We start from the raw sequence: 21,438 nt of genomic DNA on the forward strand, positions 1-21,438 counted from the left end.
GCCACCCTTTTCCATCTGAGGCTACAATTTCCTCTTGACTTCGGTACTGTTTTACCTTCTCAAGGCAAGGATTTCTTTCCTTCTCTGAAATCCCGTGTCTTTCCTTAAAAAGCCTCCTCCTGGCTCCTTCTTCACATATTTCCTACTGTTCGTTTTGACTTTTGAGCCTGTGTTCTTTTGGCAATTCCAGCCATTTTATACAGAAATGTGCCCCAGGCAAAGGCCCTGCCAGAGACTTTGGGTGGCACCCTAGCGAAGGAGTGGGGAGGAGACTGTCCCCCTGAACCCACAGAGCCGGGGAAGCCGCCCCGGCAGCCCCTGCCCCAGGCGCTGCCCCTGACCGTCTGCCTCGGGGAGAAGCAGCATGGGGCCAGCGCAGGCTGCCATCCAGGGCCTGGGGTGGAGCGACGGAGGGCGGGTGTCTGAGACCCCACAGGTGCAAGTTACCTGTGGGCACCTGTCCCGGGGTCTGGGCCACATCTCTGTAGCAACAGGGGGAGGCAAGAGGCAAGAACAGAATGTGAAATGCTCTCCTCTCCGAGTCTCCTGTCCCCTGCCTGCCATCTGCTCTCCTTGCCCCTGCCCCACGGCAGCACCGGCCCCTCCAGTTTATCCAGAGCTCCTCAGGGCTTTCCTGCCGGTCCCAGACCCATGCGTCCTGCCCCCTGTGTGGTGTCTGTAGGGTCAACTTAGACAGCCTGCAAACGGCCTGTGCGAGCTTGGCCGAACCAAAGGCCACACGGTGGTCTTGCATCTGTGATATTGTATATCTGCTCGCCACGAGGGCGCCTGTCTGACCTCCAGCCACTGGCAATGTGCCATAGACCCGGGGCACCCTGTGGCCAGGCCTCGCCCAGCTCTGTGGGGCACTCGCTGTCTTGGCCTCACAAATGGGCCCAGGGGAGGCAAGAGGCCCAGCCAAGCAGTGAAGAGTGGCCTCGATGAGCCTAGACTCTTCGAGACAGCAGGGCAGTGGGGTTGGGGAGCCCTGAGCAGGCCCTGGCCTGCCCCTGAGGGCAGGGTGGGCAGGTGGGGGCGAAGCAGGAAGGATGCAGAGCAGTGACAGGGCCTGGCAGGGCCTTTCTGGAGCTCTCCCGAACAGGAGCCCCGGGTGGAGGGCAGAGGGCGGCAATCACCTCAGCTGCCCACTCACGTCCCGGGGACAACAGGGTCCAGCACGGGCATCTCTGAGCCTCTTCTCTCTGGTGCCCCAGTTTCCAGTTAGAAGTCAGCGGTGAGAGGGGTGTGTGAGTGACTCACGGCTCAGACCTATTCTTAGGTGGCTCAGAATTCACAGTGTCATTTCAGGAAGCGTGAAAACTGATTCTGCTAAACTGAAAACGGTTATGAGTCCCTCTTCTGAGTTTCTGCCTATTTGAAACTAAGTTCCCGTGGGAGCAGTGACCCCACCGGAGGCCTTGAAGTTTGTTTAAGAAAGCGGAGGCAGGTGCCAGTGGCCCTTGGCCAGAGACGGTGTGAAACGCAGGCACACGTCCCAGGGCGGCCACGGGGGCCTGCGGCCCGGGTGACGCCCTGTGGACTCCCTGCCAGGAGGACGTGCGCGTGCTGTTGGTGACACTGTCCACTTGCGGCGGCCCGGACTCCAAAGGTGGACTTTTCTCCCATCATAGAAATGCAGAATCCCACAACTGCCGACTCTGGTTCGGAGGTTCAGGGCGGCAGGACCAAGGTCCCTCTGGCTCCCTGGCCCTTTGCCTCTTGGTGCCCTGATGGCGATGTCTGCTCTCACATCACAGCGCCTTGCAAGCAAAAGGAGAAAATAGTGGCGGTCAGAAAGAGCCCTGGCCAAGTCAGCCCTTTGGAGAGTCTTCCTGGAAGCTGGAGGGCACACGCCTCGGGCCGCCCGATCTGAGAGAGCGCCCCGAGATGCCTGGAGCTGGAGGCACCACCCCACCCGACAGCAAAGGGAGAGGGATAATGGATTGGGGTGGGCCCTATGAATCTCCGCTGCAGACCCTGTGTGTCTCCCCCAGAGGCTTGAGAGCTGCCCTCCCCCAGCCAGGGCCTGCCGTCATGGTGACCACTGCCCAGCGGGCCCCGCCACACCTCGCCTGTGCGGCCCTGGTTTCCCGGTGCTTCTGGGCCCACAGCTCTGCCCCACGGGGCCTCTTCCCTCGCAGGCTATGCCTGCAAAGTGACAAGGACCAGACGTGGCCTCTGACTTTGAAGGCCCGGTCCCAGGGACAGCAAGGCACACAAGGGCAGGGCACACGGGTCCCTCCCTGATGTCCACCACCCTTCCTGTGGGTCACCTGCACCACGCCTCCCCTCCCTGAGTGTGCAGGGCCAGCCACCTTCCTCGGCCCCGAGGGCAGGGCTAGCACCAGATCCAGGGCCACAGCCCCTGGCCAGTGTCACCTGCCCGAAGCACGTAAGTCAACCCAGATCCCACCAGAATGCATGAAATCTGGCATGTGCCGGCCGAACCCAGCAATAGCCATGTTCTGTGCAGCCGGCACGGAGCTAGTGAGGACCACTGCTCCGTCCCTTCCCCGTGCACACATTTGCACCTACTAGCCCCTTCACTTGAGTCTAAGCCCTCCCGAGACCCCTGCCCCTTGGTGCCCATTGCCCCCACACTTCCTGCCACAGTCCAGGCCCCACCTCCCTACTTCCAGGGGTACCCGAAGGGCCTTAGAGAAAGGGTGCTGAAGAAGGGAGGGGGCGGGCCAGGGCGGACAGGGGCACAGAGCCAGAGTGGCTTCCAGGGCAGGGGCGCACCCCATGCAGGGAGCTCGGAGCGAGCCCTGGCCCCTCTGGGCGATGGGATCCATGGGGCTCAGCCCCCAGGCCGAGTGGGGGGAAGGGAGGTCTCGGGGCAGGGGCGGCAGCAAGGTGCCCAGATCGTAGGCGGCCTCCTTGCGAGGACCCACAAGCAGAGCCTCGACTCTACGGAAAGAAGGGTGTGGCCAGGCCTGGCCAGGTGTCCCAGGGACCCCCCGTGATGGGAACCAAAGGCAGGAGCAGGGGAGCCGGGGTCACTCTAACCTGTGCCCCCCTCTTCCCTGGGGACTGTGCTGGTGACAGGCAGGTGACCGCAGGCAGCAGGAGCTGGCTAAGTCTTCCTGCTCCCACAAGTCACGTCCTTCCATGGCGCCCCGTGTGTCCCATCGCTGCATGAAGCTTGGTATCCAGATGCCGCATCTGAGGGTGACTCCCCCACCCCACCCCCGCCGAGTCTCCCAGGTTGGTCACCCAGATCCACGACGAGCTGTTATTTGAGGTGGAAGATCCACAGGTCCCAGCGTGTGCGGGCAGGTCTGGACGGCACATGGCTGTTTTTAGTTCAGGGACAACTACAGCAGCTGCCCCTTGTGGGGACTCAGGGCCACTTTCTGCCTCGTGGTGCCCGTCACTCGCCTGTACCCCAGCAGGCAGAGCGTGAGCCTAACTGAGGGACTCGTGAAAGGCCTGGACGTGCCCCATCCTGGCTCCGTCCAGCAGAGGAAACTCCGTCCTTCAGTGGAGAGGTTCTGTGCACAGTCAGTATTTCCCCAATAGGCTGAGGGGCGAGGTCCCACCTCCTGCCCTTAAGAAGCACCTGAGCACTCCTGAAGCTCCCCCAGGGTGGCCGTGGCCACACCGCAGGGCTCCCAATGTGCATGCCAGGTCAGAGGGGCTGGGTGCCACGCTGCCCTCCCAGGGACCCAACAGCCCTACCCCAGCAGCCTCTGCCCCGGCTCCCTGCCTTCCGGCACCACCAGTGTCCTCTCTGCACAGCACAGGGGAGACAAGGCCACTGCCTTCAAATAAGTGCTGACCCGCTTCAGGCACCCAGAGACTGGTTCCCCAGGGAGATGGCCAGCTAACCCCTGAGTCGCAGCAGAGACAGAACAAGGCAGCTCCCACCCATTCTTGGGGTCTTTCTGTCACAATCTTTGTACTGAAAATTTCAGATAACTGTGTAGGATGGAATGAAATATTTATTGATCCAAGGGACAAAAAACTTCAGACCAAACTGAGAAACACTAAACCAGCTGACCCCTCCCCGCCTGGGCCACCCCCTTTCTCAGGGCTGGAGGGCAGGTGTCCCGTGCTGACCCAGGCCACATGGCAGGGCCAGGCCACCAGCACCAAGAAGTGCCCCCACAGGCTCTACCATTATGTGGACCTCCACAGGGAATTTGGCGGGGAGCGCGGCGGGCCCTCCTGCCCCAGCAGCTGCAGCCAGAGTTGCCCTCTGATCCTTCCTCCTCCCAGCCCCGGGGCCTCTGGACAGAACTGGAGGCCCTGGCACGGCACTTGCCCCCCCGGCCAGACCGCCCCTGGCTGAGGTCGGCAGCAGAGAAGCCGTTCTACAGCCTGGAGGGCGCTTTTGCCCCAGGGACCCATGGTCAGTGCAGTGACAGTGCCTTCGAGCCTGTGCCACGGATGTGGCCAGTGGAGATGGGACCAGCCAGGGGCTGTCAGACCTACTAGCGCAGGTGGCCACGTGGACCCAGGAAATAACTGAGGAGCCTGGGGGCCGGCAGGGCTGGGCCTGAGCCTTCCCGTGGCCCTGTCCCTGCCCAGGCGGCTTGGGGCTGCCTCTCTCCTCTTTCCCTTTGTTCCAGCTCTTGCCAGGGGCACCAGGGAGCCCCTGCGGCACGTGCAGGCCTCGGAGCTGCACCTGCAGGTGAGTCGGGCCGGGCAGGTGCCACACGACGCTGCCAGGCTCCTCCCCGATGGGAGAGGACAGTCCAGCCGCCCAAGGGGCAGGAGGGCCGGGACGGAGGGCCGGGCCCACCCACCGCACCTGAGCCCCCACAGCGCTGCCCTCCCCCACCTTCCCCATGGTCCCCGGAGGTCCAGGAAGCCCTACCCCACCCCACCTGTAGACCAGCAGGTGGCAGGCGATGGCAGCTGTGGGCAGCCCCCATCCTTCCTGTCAGGAAGGAGCTGTTGAGCCACCGTTGAGGGCCTTGGCAAGGTCCCAGCCGGGGTTGGGGTCCCCGAGGGCCCTCCAGGCCCCCCGTCGGCTCTCTCAGAACCAGCTGATCCCCAGGGAGCGGGGACCCTGAAGTGGTGAGCAAAGGTGAGTGCCTGGCCTGGCCCAGCCCCCACAGGCCTGCTCCCTGGCCCAGGGGCCCCGGCAGGCCAGGTGAGATGCACAGCCAAGGTCGAGGTAGTACGACACGGGGTGTGGACGTGGCCCGTCTGCCTGTCACTGTGAGCGTGTGTGCACGGGCGTCTCTCCAGGCACCCGTGGCGCGTGTTCTGATCCTGTCTTCAGGCAGGTGTGGCCCATGTCCGCCTGCGTCGTAGGCTTGGGAACTGGCCTCGGAGGGCTGGCCTGGGCCTGGCACCCGACTCTGGCTGCTGCCCACAGATGCCCCCGAAGGTGAGCCTGAGTGCCGGCCGCTCGTGGGGACACCTGGCGCCACTGCGGGAGGCCCCCGGGCCCTCGGCCCAGCCCACGTCCCGCGGAGTCTCCAAGCAACCACCCAGCCACCGCCAGCCCCTGTGCCAGCACCTTCCCCCGGGTGTGCACTTTTCCCCTTCATTTTGTCTGTGGCCCCAGGCAACAGTGGGAGGAGAGAACTGGTTTTCCACCAGCCGTCGTGTGGCCGTCCCCAAGGTCAGCGCGGGGCACTTTGTACTGCGCCACGGCCAGAGCAGGCTGTGGAGGGGGCCACGCTCACCCCCCGGGTTGTCCCCTGGAGTAAAGGTCTTTTCAAAGCCGGCCGAATTCCTCCCAGGGATGGAAATGCCTGTCCACAGCCCTCAGCCAGACCCAGGGCTGAGTGCCCGACACGTGGCCCTGCCTGGCTCACCGCGGGCCCTCCCAGCCCTGCTCCCGTGGAGCCTGGGGGTGGGCTCCTCCAGGGCCACGGCTCCTCCAGGGCCACAGCTGCTCCCCACCCAGCGGGTGCCCCTCCCTGCCGGCTCTCTGAGCCTCCCGGGCCGCCGAGAGGGCAGCTGCACCGCACAGAGAACACAGCACCGCGGGCACTGGGCTGGTGTTCACAACAGGCTCCTCTGGAGGCCAGAGGGGCCCGTGTGCAGGCTCCGGTGTCTCCAAGAGCCCAGCCGGCCGGCGGGGCCTCTGGAGTCACGCTCCCGGGCCCCACCGCCTCCCCACGGGCCTCCTGCCGGCCAGCTCCCCTGAGTCTCCTCCAGAAGCCGTTTTTCTCAGATCCCCCCCCCCCGCCAAGTGCCAAGAAGAGCCCAGACCACGCACCCCAACAGCCTCACAGCGGGCGGGTGACAGAGGTGCCCCTTTACAGTGGGGAAACTGAGGCACAGAAAGGTCCCATCATCGTACAAGCCCACCTGGCTAGCAAACGCCAGGGCTAACTGCTCCCCTGCCCTGCTGCCTCCACGTCACAGCCCCCGGAAATGTTCCCCTGGGGTCCCGTTGCCAGACCACCCTGGCACCCCCGGGGGCCTCCCCTCCCATGTGTGAGCTGCTCATTTAAATGGTGACGCGGGTCTCCACGCTGCCCCTTTTGCACAGCCCACCACACACGGCACCCCTTTTCTGCTGTGCCCGGGCCCATTTTTCCATGGCTTCAACACACCATCACTGTTTCCACGGAGTGTGCATGTGCAAGGATCCGTGTGGCCAGCCCTGACTGCTGCGTGATGCGGAGATGGCGGGGAATTGCCGCCAGGCCCCTCCATGCCGGCCGTGGGGGTGTGTGGTATGTCCACGTGCCCACGTGCACACAGGGATGGCCACGCCTCTGGCGGCCTGTCTCTATGCTGTCACCTCAGAGGCACGGCCACCGCGGGGCTTCACACAGATGTCTGAGAGGAAATGACTGAGCTCAGGCTGACGTCCAAACAGGCCTCGCGCCCCTGGGCCGGCAAGGGCCAGAGCATGCTGCCCAAGGCAGCTGGCATCCTCCGGCTTCGAAACCCTAGACGCCGGCTTCAACTTAGCTGGCCGGAGGAGGAGACCCTGGGGACGGGGACAGCCAAGGTCGTTCCTCCCACCAAGGGAAGGCCCACCACGGTGAACTGTCTGGGCCTGGGGAGCACCTCAGTGTCCCTGAGCCCCCTCCTCACCCCTTTGCTGGGACTGGACTCCGTCCCTTACACCAGGAGGGAGTGGGCCTGATGCCGTGGCCTGGCCCCACAGTTCCCACTGCCCCTCAGAGCGCAGTCACTCCTTAGAGGCGCCACGTGGGCAGGAGGATGCCCGGGCCTGCGGTGGAGCCCTGGCCAGGGCAGCCAGCACAGGGCCAGCGGCCTCGCCTCCCAAGGTCACCCAGCACCTGCCCCAACCCCCAAGGAGCATCTCCAGAAAAGCAGCCTTTCCTGGCGAAGTGCCAAGCGGGCCCCTCAAGAAAGCACAGGAGCCCAGTTCCGTCAAGTCTGGTTTTATTGAGAAACAGCAGCATCGGGGGCCACGTAGGCGGAGGGGCCACAGCACTCCCCACCCCTCCTGCTGCTCACACGCCCACAGGAGGCCTGGGACCCCCCACCCACCCCTGGCCCAGCAGCCTGTCTCCTCTGGAACTTGGCTGGCTGCCCCTCCGGGCCCTCTCAAGGGCGGGTTTGGCGCATCCTGGGGTCTCAGGGAAGTTGCCACGGTCGTGGACCCATAAACAGTAAACCACAGGAAGTGCAACCAGCCACCATGAAATGGTCTGGGCTCTGTGCCCCCAAAGACACAGTGTCCACGGCAGTTGTGGTCAAACAGCCTGGCCAAGGTGACGCCATGTTATCAGCTCTGATCACAGCTCGTCTGGCTGAGTGTCCACCCTGCCACTCTCCCCGCACACCCAGAGACGCAGGCAAAGGCTCATCCTGGGTCGCCCCCGCTTCACACAGGCCCATCCAGTGCCATCCACCGGGGGGGGGGGGGGGGGGGGTAAGGGCACACTACATTCAAGGTCCGCTGGGCCCTGGGGAAGGCCCAGGGGGAGGGAGAGGGCCCAGCGCCGAGCCGTGGACGCGGCCACCTGCCAGGACCCCGCTGCTCGGCACAGGGCTTGGGGCCAGCCTGTCCAGGCTGGAACGGGAGGTCCTCGGCTACCAGGCTCCCTCCCCGGCACCACACCCTTGCACATGTGTGCACACACATGCACGTCCACACACAGGCACAGGCATGCCCGTGCACATATGGTGAGCACACGTGTGCATACACACAGGCACACATACACGTGTGCACACGCACACCATGCGCACACACAGCCACACAGGCACACACACCAGACACACTCCGTCTTCAAAATGGCTAATTATTGCTGTTAAAAAACAATACATCCAACAACGGTAGGCCGGGGCTCCCCTCCCGCACCCCAGGCCCCGGGCCGCCCCACTCACAGCACTGCTGGAAGCCTATCGTCAGCACCACGGAGCAAACGTTCCAGGATCTGCCCCACACCCAGCCTAGAACACACGCCCTAACGCCTCCACCAAAGGACCAGGAGACCAGGGACACAGGCTATGGCCAAAACACATTCACTGAAGCAGCTTCAGACACAGGAGCGACACCACCCACCTCGCTGGGGAGGGTGGTGGGTTCCCAAGGTTCAGGGGCCACCGTTCAGCCACTCCCTGGACACCCACAGGAAGGCTGCCTCAGGGCAGCTGCCCAGCTCCGGCCCCGGCCCCGCCGCAGCAAGGGCCTCGGCTCGGGGCCACGTCTGCCAGCCACTGCCAGGGCAGGCAGGGGCAGTCACTCCCCCTGTGGCCCAGGGAGCCTCCCAAGCGCTCGCCAGATACTCAAGAAAGCCATCGGAGGAGGGTCCCCCAGCCTGTCCCCTCTGAAGGCCTTCTGTGAGGAAGGATGCCGGGGGCAGGCTGGGGGCTGCCCACAGACCTCAGGCCTCGGGCAGGTTGGGTTGTAGGGCCTCCCAGCTCAAGCCTGTCTCCCAGAGCCGGACCTCCGACTCCCTGGGGGCAGGCTGGCCCCGCGTCTCCGCCCCATTCACCCAAGGGCAGCAGTGGGAGGCCAGGCTGGACACGGGTACAGATGAAAGGTAAGAGAGGTCACCAGGGGCCTCCAGGCGGCTGGCCTCAGTACGTGCACTCGCTCTAGCCACCACCCCCAGGGGCCAGCTGTCTGCAGACCCCAAACCTGGGCAGTGGGCCCCCCGCCAGGACTCTGGCGGCTCCAGGCCAGTCCGAGGTGCCAGAGCCCTCGGCCGCCCCGAATCCCACTGCCGGGAGCTACCCATCGGGTCTATGTCTCAGGCTCATCTAACAAGGACATTCTGGAACACTCCACCTCCTGCTTTCCAGTCCAAAAACAGAGGCTTCCAGAAGTCCTGGGAGCCCTGTCTCCTGAGCATAGGCGCCAAGCCTGGGGGCTGGCTTTTCCTGGGCCTCGGCAGGCGCCCCTGGGGGAGGCCTAGGAGGCCAGCAGGGAGAGGGAGCAGGGCCCCAGGAGGATGCTTCACAGAGGTAGAAGAAGTAACGTCAGAATTTCTACAAATGTATAAAATTCACATCTCAGTGCACGTTTGTGGAGCGGCTAGCTCCCAGGCTGGCGGGAGGTGGCGAGCCAGAGACAGGCATCCTCCACCAGCGTGGCCCAGGGGACAGACGGGGGATCTGCTCCCCCAGTGATCCTCGGGCCCCGCTGCACCGCACGCTGGCCAGGCGAAGGCCCTGTCCCAGGCATGGGGGGCACCCAGCCTGTTGAGCACACAGGTGCCTGTGCCCACAGCAGCTGGGCATCTGGGCTCCAGACACACGGCCACCCTGTCATGCCCCCCCCCCCCGCCCCGGCATCTCTCCCAAGTCCTGGCGGCAGTGGAGGGGCAGTAAAGAAAGGTGCGGAGTCCAGCCAGCGTCCCTACCCTCTGGGCCATCCACCTGGGAAAGACACCACAGCCCACCCAGCCCACAGACCCCACACGGACGCACAGAGGCCAGCAGGGCAGCGGAGGGCCACGCCTCTGCCCAGGAGCAACCCCAGTGACGTACTGTGGTCAGCGTCAACCAGATGCCGGCAGCTCCGGAGCCCCAGCCCCACCGGGGCTCCAGCGGCCCCACCCACCCCACAAGTCCCGACACCAGGGACCAGAGGCTCCAAAGGCACAGGATCAATGGAAGCTGGCAGCGTCCCCAAGCTGCCACTGACAAGACACAACCCACCATGCTGACCCCGCGCGGCCCCCACCTGCCCTTCCTGCCCGGCCAGGCCTCAGCCCGGCCCGCAGCCCCCGCCACGCCCCACGCCAACTGAGGCCGCCCCAAGCCCAAACCAATCCGAACAAAAAGAGGAAAAAGGCACAACTGTTTGTTTTCCGTTTTGCTAAAACACTTTACGTCTGTCTGTATAATCCAGATTAACAAAATCTGAGAGCTGCAAGAAAATAGGGTGCCGATTTCTGTACAGTCTACAAAACTCCCATCCCCAAGCAGGGACTGGACGCCACCGGGGAGAAATGTACAGGGGACAGTGGGGTCTGTACAATGTTCTGCAAATATCTCGATTGCTGAGGCACAAAAGGCCCCTCGGGAAACTGGTCTTGTTTTACTTGTCTGCTGATTTCCGGAGTGCCTTTTAAGAACGTCCCCTCTGTGTCCCGCACCCGGGACCGAGCTCAGCGGCCCACTGTGCCTGCCACCCCCCCGCCTCACCCCACCAAGTAGAGGGGCCTCGGTGGCCGTATTCATGCCCCTCCTGCCCCCACGGCCGGGTCCAGACACACAAGCTGGACAAGTGGGCCCTGCCACCCGCCCCTTTCCTCCCCCGTCCAGGCTACCCCGCGCCTGACAGCCACCTCCCACCTGAGAGGGAGAGGCGGGGGGAGGGGGGGGCACAGGCACGCCGGTACCGCCCTCCCCGCCCCCCCCCCCAGCCAAGGCAGACAGCGCTTGCTCCTCCCAAAGGCATGGGGGGAAACCTGCTGCCATCCTGAGTTCAGTCCTACGAGCCAAGGCTGGACAGGGCAGCCCAGAACCTCCCCCACAAACCAGGAATGCTCTTTAGGGGGAAAGAATGCTAAGTCGGGGTTCTCCCTCCAGATTTCAAAATCTGAAACCCTCCACCCACCCGGCCACCCACCCCCACCAAACTGGGCCAGAAGTAGTGCATATTCTAGACAGGTGTGTGTGTGTGTGTGTGTGTGTGTGTGTGCGCGTGAAGGTATAAACTACCATTTTGTCCCAAGAATTAAAGTCATGCAGAGTGCTATTCTGTCTAAATAACTTATTAAAAAACAGGTCGGTTTCAGGCTGGGAGAAGCTGTGGGCTCAGTGGTGTTGGCAGCGGCCTGGCTGAGCAAAGTAAGATTCACAGGGCAGAACCCAGCAGCCGTGAGGCAGGGCGGTCCTCGGGGAGGTCTGGGGAAGGCCACCGTACTCTAGCTGGCGCTGGGGAGAGGTGACCACGTGACTGCCTCCCCACCCTACTCTCCTGAAGGACCCCGACCAGGCTGTGCGACAGGTTGCTACGGGAACCACACGTGGGTGAGGATGCCAGTCAGCAAAGCTGGGGCAGGGAGGGGAGGGGCAGGGACCAAAAGGAAAGAAATGTGACTCCATGTCAAAGCAAAGCTGGGCTGGGTGGAGGGAGGGGCGGCGAGAGATAGGCACGCGCCCCCCTCCCAGGGCAGGCGGGCTGCCGTGGCTAGCTCAAAGGCCGGGCAGGGGGCGCTCACCAGTCTAGGCCCAGTCTGAGCAGGGCAGCAGGGCGGGAGGCCGTGGGGCATGCGGCATGCTGCAGCCAGGCCGTGTCCTCAGCATGCACAGAGCAAAGCGGGACCCGCGGCTAGCTCCGTGCCCCGTGGGGCAGCGGCCGGCCGGCCCAGCAGGCCACGCCTCCCGGGAGCCGACAGCTGAGCCATAGCCTGGCCGGTGGCCAGGGGTCTGCTGGGCGGGGGGGGGGGGGGGGGGCCTCGTCGAGGAGGTCCTGTGCTTGGTGGGCCAGGCTGGGCCTGCCCTGATGGCGGTGGGCGGGAAGAGGCCCCTCGAGCAGGCCAAGCAGCCGTGTGGACGCGTGGCGGTCCATGCTGTCACTCTTCAGGGTGCAGCCCCGGAAGGCCGGAGAGGGCAAGGGGCCGCGGCTGCGAACAGCCTGGCCCCGAAAGTGTCACAGACGAGCAACAGCCCCACAGCCCCGGAGAACCAGCCAGAGAACCGCGTGATGTTGAAAAGGGAAAACCCAACACGAACGCCAAGGTGAGCGTCTGGAAGCGGGCCCGGGCGGTGGGCAGGCGGGCACAGGCGGACGGGGCGGCCGGGGCGGCAGGTGGGCGGGCAGGCGGGACGCGGTCACTCCTCGCGCAGCTGCAGGCGGTAGCGGTGGTAGCGGACCTGGAAGAAGAGGCGCTCAGCCAGCGACAGGGTCATGCCGGGCAGCACGTAGTGGTCACTCGAGCCCATGTGTCTGAAGCCCAGCGACTCGTACAGCTTGTGTGCGGCCACCTTGACGGCCGTCGTGCCCAACACCACCGCCGAGTAGTTGTGAACCAGAGCGAACTCCAGCACCTTGCGGCCCAGCGCCTTGGCGATGCCCTTGCCACGGAAACGCGAGTCCACGGACATGCGCAGCAGCTCCACCGTGTTGTCTGCCTCGTGGGCCCGCGCCGCCACGATGCCCACCACGTTGCCATCCAGCACGGCCACCCAGAAGCAGGAGCCTGCAGGGACAGGGCAGTCAGAGCTGCCGGGTGACACGGCTGCCCCTCCAGAGCCCCCTCTGAGTGGAAAGGGCCGGGCCCGGCCTGCCCGCCGCCCACTGCGGCCCTGGGCCCGAGTCCCTCCCCCAGAGACCAAGAGCCGGGCAGGCCTCGGCCAAACACAGCCCTCCTCTGCCCGGCCACGCCCAGAACGAATTCCTGGATGGCCACGGACAGGCCACAGGTGCAGCTGACCTGCCCTGGCCCCCGGCCCCTTGGGACTCTGCACACTGGCTGCCGTGTGTCCACAGCAGGCAGCTGGGGAGAGGCAGGTGCCGTGGGGGTACATCCGGAAGCACCCCTGCAATGGGGACCTCAGGGGGTCTGGGGGGACAGACCAGGGCGGCGGGACCCCTCCGGGAGCCATGCCCCCCCGGGGGGGCCTCAGGAGGTCTCAGAGGCCTCAGGCCCTGCCAGCTCTGTGGCCTCCACTCTCCTGGGCTGGGAGCTGCAGAGCCCGGGAGCCCCGTGACCTGCTTGGATCAGGACACAGAAGCAGATCCTCGGTAGGCTCAGGAGAAGGTCCAAGTGGAAAACCAGGATGGATGGACGTGGGCGCCACTGCACGCTCCCCACTGACCCTGGCCTCTCCTGGGCAGCGACCCAGTGGCCAGGCCAGCCGTCCCCACCCATGGCCTGGACCAATCACAGCCCCACGCAGGGCGGGAAGAGGAGGACAAAGGCCAAAGGGGGATGAGGGGAGAAGCAAGAGGAGAGACAATCAACCAGGAAGAGAAGGCCTGCAGAGCACGGGCCACAGAGCCCGCCTGGTCGCCTCTGCTGACCACCAGCCCAGACGCCACAGGAGGCAGGGGCTGACCGACAGGGGTGTCCACTCCGAGCAGCCCCCCCTGCACGCGCCCTGCCTGTGGCCAGGTCTTCCACCAACCACCCCCACCTTCTCCCCTTGAGTGGCCAAACTGTCCCCCCAGAAAGGTTCTGCACCTGACCCTGCCCAGAGATCTCACCCCTTTGCCCGACCCCCAAGGGTCCCCCACTGTCTTGTCTGCCAGCAGGCCCCCATCAGCCCGTCAGCTTGGCCACAGGGTCTCCCGTCTCCTTCCCTGCCATACTGACACCTGGCCTGTAGCCAGAGCTCAGGAACGGCCGAGGGCCCCCCCGCCCTGATGGACCCCTACCAGCCGGCCTGCCCACCGTCAGGGTTTCTGGCTCCCCCCACACACCCAGGCCAGACCAAGTCTCCCTGTACCCCGAGCCGCACGGCCCCGTCGGCTAGCCTCCCTGCCCCCAGGGCCCCTTCCTGCAACCTACTGGACGTCTCCGGGGGGAGCAGGGCACACCCTGCACTCACACCCAGGGAGACCATGGCCCAGCAAGAGCAGGCCCGACAGCAGGGTCCTCCCAGCTCCCAGCCCGAGCCCCGATCTGCTCCTGCAGCCTGGGCCTTGGCACCAGCTAGGTGGGCTTTGCCCGTCTGCAGAAGCTGGGACTCCGTGGAGGCCGAGAAGATGCTGAGTTCAAGCTGAGGAAAGGGGCCAGGAAAACCGAAGGTGCCGAAGGGCTAGGAATGGGGGTGGGGACCGGGCAGGACAGGGCACCACAGGCTGGGGCTGGTGGGCCAGGGGCTGGTGGTGCCAAGGTGGGGCACCCTTGCTCCGGAAGCCTTGCTGCTCTTGTCCCCATGACCCGCAGCTCCTCCCTAGAGCTCACCAACCGTTCGGGCCACACGGTCCCCTCTCCTTGGCCTAGGAACCCTCCGTCACCTGGGAGACCCCGACACCCCAGAGGGCTGAGACGCAGGCTCCCTCCTCCAGCTAGCTCAGGACATGGAGAAAAACATGTGGCCCTGCCTCCCAGGACCCAGCCTTCCTCAGGATCAGCCCGGAGGACAGAGGACAGCCCCCAAGGGCTGCAGACCCTTCTAGACCAGACCCAGGCCCTCGGTCTACAGAAGCCCGGGGGCTGGGCCAAGACCCTCTGCCTCACTAACTGGCCCAGAAACCAGAAGTGGGGGCAAGACTGAAAACCCCTGCTCTTGCAGGGCTCACAGCCCTCAGCGACCCCACGAAGAACCTTCTCGCCACCATGAGGTCCCCCTCCGCCAGGGCCCTGGCCGCTCCAGGCCAGCCCAAGATCCAGCAAAGCACAGCAGAGGGGCCCAAGGAGAGGTGAGAAAGATCCCACCCGCTCTGAGCAGCAGGCACCGGGGAAAGGGCATCCGGAAGGCAGCGCTGCCCAGGGCCGGCTCAGGACACACGCACCCGCCCCCACCGGACGCAGGACAGAGGCCTGGGACCTGTGCAGACGCTCGGGGGCCTTGCTTGGGCACCAAGGACCTAGCTCTGCCTCCCCCAGCCCTTGCCGGCCCTCTGCACCCCCAACCCCCCCGCCAGAGCCCTCACTCAGAAGAGTCAGGGCCCTGGGTGCGCCAGCCCAGGCCAGTCCCCGGGGCGCTGGCGGCGTGAGGATGGCCCTAACGGAAGGAGGGGCGGTGGGAGGGGCGAGGAAGGGGCCGGAGACACGCGACTCACCGGGGGGCTTCATGTAGTACTGCTCGATGTCGGCCATGTCCGTGTGCAGAGCGCAGTCCAGGTAGGCGAGGACCACCTTCCGGCTGTAGTAGTAACGCAGGCCCAGCAGCCCCGCCGGCACCAGGCACGTCAGCAGCAGCGAGCGGGTCAGGGCAAAACACAGCACTGCGGGGAGAGGGGGGCCCCGGTGAGCAGCGGGCGGAGCGGGCGACCCCGGGCTGGGGGAGATACCCCACCCTCCTCCCCGGCAGCTCCCTGCTAAACAAGCCAGACGGGCACAGGCGCCCAGCGCGCCGCGGCCGCTTCTCCGCGGGAGCAGCGGGTCGGCCGGCCGGCCGGCCTCTCCCTCTCTTCCCTCGCGGCAAACTTCCCACCGTCAGGACGCGCTGTTCGGTAACCTGACATCACGGGATCTCTAACCGCTCTGAGCACAGCGGCGGCTTCTGGGCAGCCGCCTTCCATGGCTGGCAGGAAGAGCCCCCCAGGCGGGGTTCCTCGTGGCCCGTGCCCACCGCCCATGTGGCCCCCATGTGGCAGCGGCCGTGCACACACCCCTGCGCACTCGAGCGAGGCTCGGACAGGCTGTCCCACCTTGTAAACTCGGGGGGGGGGGGGGGGAGTCGCAGGGGCCACCTTCCGGCAGAGGGCCCCAGGGCCAGCCCCCCCAGTGTTCTGAGGTGAGGGTGTGGGGATGAGGGAGGGAAGCCCGAGATGGTTTCCAGACCCATCTAGGCTGCCAGGAGACAGACGCGCCTACAGTGAAAGTCACTTTTGCTGCGTGACCTTGGGAGAGCAACCACCCCCGGCCTCAAGCTCATCTGTGAAATGGGGGCAACCGCCCTCCGGGGCTCCATGGAAAAGGCCTCCAAGCCCCTGCGGGGGCTGCCTCCCCCACCCCCCCCACCCCCGGCCCCCTCGCTCTGCCTCCTCGGTACTCACCCTCCCCCGGCACCCGGGGGAGCTGGCTGTCTTCCCCTCATAAATTAGCACTTGGAGCCGCCGAGGCAGCCTCCCCCGCCCCGCGGATTATATATAGTTACACGCGCCAGGCGCGGAGCCTCAGCAGCGGGCGCTACCTGCCGCCACCCCGCCCCCACCCGGGATGACCGCGGACGGGACCGGAGAGGCGGGGCCGGACCGAGAGGGGACGCAGGTGGAGACCCCGGCTCTCCCCCTCCCTCTCCCCCCGCCCGCGGCCCCCTACCCTCCGCCTGCGCTCGTTCCCACGCCCCCACCCGGCGCGCCTTGGCCAAGAGCCCGGACGCCGCCGCCGCCGCCGCCGCCGCCGCCGGGGGCCACCTCGCCCCAGGCCACCGCTGAAAGCCGATGGCGTGCGGGTGCGCGTCCGTGCGCGTGCGAGAGGGCATGAGGGGGCCCGAGGGGTGGGCTTCCCTCCCGGGGCCGGGCCCCGCGGTGGGGACGAGCGGGGCTCGGGGGGTCCTGTGCGTCTGTCCCCGGGGGTGAGGGGGGCGGGCGGGCGCGGACTGCGGCAGGCGGAGCGCGGCGGGGTCCCCCGCGCACTGACCGGCCAGCAGGGCGTAGAGCAGCTGCGTGCGCGGGTGCTGCCGCAGGCCGCGGAAGGCCGTGTTGGGGATGCGCTCCATGATGCCGTCGTAGAAGATGCGGCGCGCCGCCTCCTGCTCGGCCGCGCGGAACTCGCGGATGTACACGCCGCGCCCCCCCGGCGGCCCCGCGCCCCCCGCGCCGCCGCGGGGCTGGGGGCCGGGCGCGGGAGGGGGCGCGGCGGGCGCGGCGGCCGGCCCGGGCGCGGCGGGCAGCGGGGGCCACATGGCGCCGGCGGCGGCGAGCAGCGCGTCCTTCTTGGCCCCCGGCAGCGCCTCATGGTCCTCGGCGGCCACGATCTTCGTCTCGCAGACCATGTCGGGAGGCCCACAATGCATGCACCCGGCCGGGCGGCGCAGCGCGGGGACGCGGGCCGGGCTGCGGGCGGGCACAGCCCGGGCCCAGGGCAAGGGCGCGGCGCCCTCGGACCGGCGGCGGCGGCGGCGGCGGCGGCGGCGGCGGCGGCGGCGGAGGCTCAGGGGCGCGGGGCGGAGGCGGCGGGCGGCCGGGGCGCGCGCAGGGAGCTGCGCCGCATTTTGGAGAAGTATTTATAATGCAGCGGCGCCGGTGCAGTCGCGGCGCCCGGGGTCCCGCAGGGTCCTAGCGTCCACTGCATTGGCTGCCGAGGGTCACCATGTGATCTCGGGGGTGGGAGCAGACACCGCCTCCGCGCCCGCCCGATGGCACACTTGGGCGCTGCGCCGCGGCCGGTGCGGGCGGCCGGCGGGAGTGCGCCTGGGCGGGGGCGGCGCGGGGCAGCCCGGGGCACGACGGAGCGGCCGAGCCCCGCGAGGTGGCCGGGGACGAGCGAGCGCGCGGCCGGGGTTCCCGGCCCGGAGGGGGCGCTCCTCGGGGCTCCTGGCGGGGCTCCTCCCGCCCGGTCCCGGCACCTCCGCGCCGCCACCCCTCCGCGCGAGCCTGGGAGCGTCGGGTCCTGGGGCCGGGCCGTTGGAGCCCGCAGCGCCGCGTCCTCCTCCTCTTCGGCCGCCGGGCTCAGTCACGGAACCATCTCCATCTCCTGCGCCTTTGTCTGAATGCGACGCCCGGCCGGGGTCCTGAGGACCGGAGCCGCGGCTTCCCGGGCCTGGCGCCCCTGGGAACCGGCGCCCGGGGCCACACGGGCTGGACGCGCGGGTGCGCGGTCGGAGCAGGCGCTGATGCCCAGGTCGCTCGCAGCCCCTCGCGTCCGGGCGCAGCTCAGCAACCTTCTGCTCCGACACCGAATTCCCGCAGCGGGCACGGGGGGCGCTGGGCCCGCAGGACCCCTCCCGGCCCGGCCCCCCGCCCTCCTCGGCCCGCGCATGCGCTCCAAGATCTCGGTGCAGGTGCGGGGCGGGGGGGGGGGGGGTGGTTCTTGCTGAGTCTCCCCGGTCCCCGCGAGCTCTACCTGCCTGCCGACGCTGCGGGCCGGGGGTGTGATGGTTGGTGAGGGTGAGGGTGCGGGACAGGTAGTCCCAGATCCCCCCTGTAACTCTTTTTGAACCCAGCCCCCCTGCTACTGTGCTCCCCTTGCCCGCGTCCTTTCCCGCGTCGCCCCGCGTTCCCCGCGGTGACCCCGCAGGGCAGCCTAGAGCTGAGTTTACCGCACCCTCAGGGTTGGAGTCGAGACCTAGGGCACCAGGCCTAAGGACCCTCGACCTGCTTTGGGGCCCAGCGAGGCCGCTACGACCACCTAGAGGCAGGGAAGGGGACTAGCCCTCGCCAGCGTCACGCCAAGGGACCCCCGCAGAGTGGGGAGGACCCTGCACCCAGGAGCTGAACTGGTCCGAGGCCAGGATCGCCAATGCGAGGGCTGTGGCGGGAGGGGGCAAACGGGAAGCCAGCTCACATCATGTTTCCCAGATGCCAGGATTTGTCTGGCGGTTGTCCTCCAGGAGAGGAAAGTGGAGTCATGGAGCCTCTCACAGGAGCACACGGATCCACTCAGAAATCCCTCCGTGTGCTGCCTGAGTGCTGCCGGAAGCTCGGACCAGCCACTGGGGGACCAGGCTCCAGGGTGTCCTGAGGTTGCCCAGGTGGATGGCAGAAGTGTTGCAAAGCCGACACCATTAGCAAGGGGTCCAGGCGGGAAAAACAAGGAATGGAGAGGGGCAGCTGATGCGGCTTCAGAGGAAGGGGTGGTGGAGCTTGGGACTTGAGTCTTGAACACCGTATCAGGGATTTGGGGGACACTGTTGTGCTGTGATGGGGCCAGGAGGAGGGAGGACCGGGTCCAGGGTCCAGGAGCTCCTGGGCAGTGCCCTGATCCCTGACCTCTGATCCCAGACTTGGTGTGAAGAGGTCCCTCGGTGCAGAGTGGCCCAGCCCCTGTAGGGCCACAGCCTTTGCTGGCTACCACCCAACCCACCTCACCCCCAGACCCTGGGCCTGAGGCTACCCCTCCCCTGGCCCCCAAGAGCCAGTGGAGAAAAGGACCTGGACTTCCACTCAGCCTGATTCTGGTGGCCCCTCAGCTCTGCATCTGCAGAGGCTCCTCCCTCCTGGTGGCCCAAGTCCTTGAAAGCCACCCCCCCCCCCCCCCCCCCGCGGAGGCCATAATGGCTTGACTAGCCTAGTGCTGCTGCTTCCTGGTCTAGAGGGCCCTGCACAGTGCTGGGACGAGGTGGGGAGGAGGCAGCCAGACTCAGCTTGCAAGGGGCAGAGCTGGACCCCAGGGACAGCCACCTGGAAGGTGTTGGAGAGGTCATGGCCTGGGCTTTAGCACTCTGAGTAGGGGTGGCCTTAAAGGGAAGCCTGCACAGGCTGTAGAGTGCTCCCAGGCCCGCCAATGAGCCCGTTTCCTCCCGGGTGACGTGAGGGTGCCCCCTGTGCACCCTCTGCCCGCATGAGGAACCCATTTCACAGACAAAGAAATCAAGGGTCGGCGAGGTCGAGCCAGTCTGTTCTCCCCGCCCATTTTCCCGGGCACCCCTCTGGCTGCTGCTGCCCAGAGTCTCCTCCCCACCCGCAACGCCAAGGCCGCCCCGACCACCTGCAGTCCCACCCCGAGCCCCTTGGGTCTGGACACTGCAGTCAGAGCTGGGCAGGGGCCCAAGGGAGGTGGGGCGTGCGGGGGGTGGGGGGGGGGCAGGGTGGGACCCCTCCCGGACTCCAAAAGCTGCAGGGGGAGGGCGCCAAACACCGGATGGTGCATTAGCAGAATAGTCCTCACCCCAGGTAAAGGGACCCTTGGGTCCATCTGGGGGCAGACCCACGTCCTCCGAGAATGTGGCAAGAGCCAGCCGGTCCCTCCCTGCGGGGGGAGAACTGGGGACTGAGCCTGAAGCTTCGCTGGCAGTCAGAGGTACAGGGGCCTGGGAAGCGACAGAGGTGGGTGGGAGTGCTGGAGGAAGGCCAAGGGGTCTCCAGGGAAGTGAACGAAAAGACCAGGGGGTAGGAAGAAAGAAAGAAGAAAACCAGACGAGATGGGAAGTCCGTGTGCAACTGACGGGCGCTGCCCCGGGAGAAAAGGGGGTGGGGCGCAACAGTGATTATTATTATTGCCCCAAGCTAAGGGACTGAGTGCTGAGTGAAGCCCGCCCAGCACCCTGCGTGGACCTCAGTCCCCAGAGCTGCCTGGGTGGGGAGGGAACAAAGCTCCCGACAGGCACCGGTTGCCAGCAGCCGGAGGCAGGTGGACCCAAACTGCTCACGCTCCTCGCCCGAGTTCGTGCCCCAGCACCCGTCCTTCCCTTGCACACAGGTTCAGTGAGTGCCCACCCTCTACTGGGCCCTGAAAAGAACAAAGCCCTGTTCTGAGGCTTTCCAATCCAGTGAGGGAGGAGCAGGAAATAAACTAATGAAAGAGAGGGACACTGGGACAAACCAACCAAAGGAAGGTGCTGTAAGGGACTCAAGACTGAACAGGTCAAGGAGGAGGCCAAGTGGGTGACTCCATGGAGTGGTGACAGCCTGTGCAAAGGCCCTGAGGTCGGAAGGGCCATGAATTGAACACGCAAGCAAAAGCTGTCTTCAGACGGCCCAGCTCAGAAAGTTCGCTTACCACAGTGCTTTCTAGGAAGATACTTGAAGACATGCAACGTGGAGGATGACGCGAGGTCTAGGAGGCAGGGCTCTGAACCAGGGGCTCTACCCCTTCAGGGCAGGCAGTGGGCAGTAGGAGTGCCCAGCTGGCTGGGAGCAGGGGGCCAAGGGCCTGGCAAGGGGCAGAGGAGTGACTTGAAGGTGAGGATGTGACAACGGCAGACAGCACTGAGACGCTGAGGCAACATCAAGCCCAGAAAACACAAAAGCTGTCGTAGAGATACTTCATTTCCAGTTCACTGCTTAGGGGAGAGTCATGTTTACACACAGTCGTGGCAAGTGCTCTTGATGGACTCTGCCTCAGATGCACAGGAAGGCCACGTCCCAGCTCCGGGACGGCTGTTAGCCTCGCAAGACTAAACTTGCAACTTGTCCGTGCCGACTCTCCCCACCTCCACTCCCCGCCACGAAACCTCCATTCAGGCCTTCCCCACCCACAACTGACCCTGTTCTTATCAAGGTCGACAACGACCGGTGTTTGTTCTGTCCAGAACCAGGCCTGGCCCTCGCTTGACCTCAGCAGCACGTGACACGTTGACCCCTCCTTTCTAACCAAAGCCCTCACCTGTCTCAGGGCTCTTCCTGCCTCATGGCTGCCCCCTCTCCTCTGGGGCCCCTCATCTCTCTTCCCTCTTGGCGCTCACCTCTGCTCTGGCCGCCCCCAGGCCACAGGGTCTCGGCCAGCACCTGTGTTCCTGACCTTCTCTCCCCAGCCCCTTTCCCAGGCACATCTACCCAGTTGCTCCCTGGACCTCTCTGTCACCTTGAGGGGTCCA

General features: G+C 66.1%; 1 protein-coding gene and 1 long non-coding RNA gene across 2 annotated transcripts; one reads left to right on the top strand and one right to left on the bottom strand.

Annotated features, from left to right (window-relative positions):
- The first annotated feature begins 2,994 nt into the window (after nucleotides 1–2,994).
- Nucleotides 2,995–5,423, top strand: LOC125159216 (uncharacterized). Its single transcript, XR_007149728.1, has 3 exons — nucleotides 2,995–3,207; nucleotides 4,575–4,636; nucleotides 5,330–5,423. It is a non-coding gene; the product is annotated as an uncharacterized LOC125159216 (long non-coding RNA).
- Nucleotides 5,424–11,819: 6,396 nt separating this feature from the next.
- NAT8L (N-acetyltransferase 8 like) lies at nucleotides 11,820–16,977 on the bottom strand. The gene is made up of 3 exons (XM_047847281.1): nucleotides 16,602–16,977; nucleotides 15,077–15,241; nucleotides 11,820–12,545 (listed from the first exon to the last, which is right to left on the bottom strand). Exons 1-3 carry the CDS (start codon nucleotides 16,975–16,977, stop codon nucleotides 12,178–12,180), a joined length of 909 nt encoding a protein of 302 aa, XP_047703237.1. The 3' UTR covers nucleotides 11,820–12,177.
- Between the last annotated feature and the right edge of the window lie 4,461 nt (nucleotides 16,978–21,438).

The sequence above is a fragment of the Prionailurus viverrinus genome, unplaced genomic scaffold (assembly GCF_022837055.1).
Source record: "Prionailurus viverrinus isolate Anna unplaced genomic scaffold, UM_Priviv_1.0 scaffold_45, whole genome shotgun sequence".
In the NCBI taxonomy this organism is placed as follows: Eukaryota; Metazoa; Chordata; class Mammalia; order Carnivora; family Felidae; genus Prionailurus; species Prionailurus viverrinus.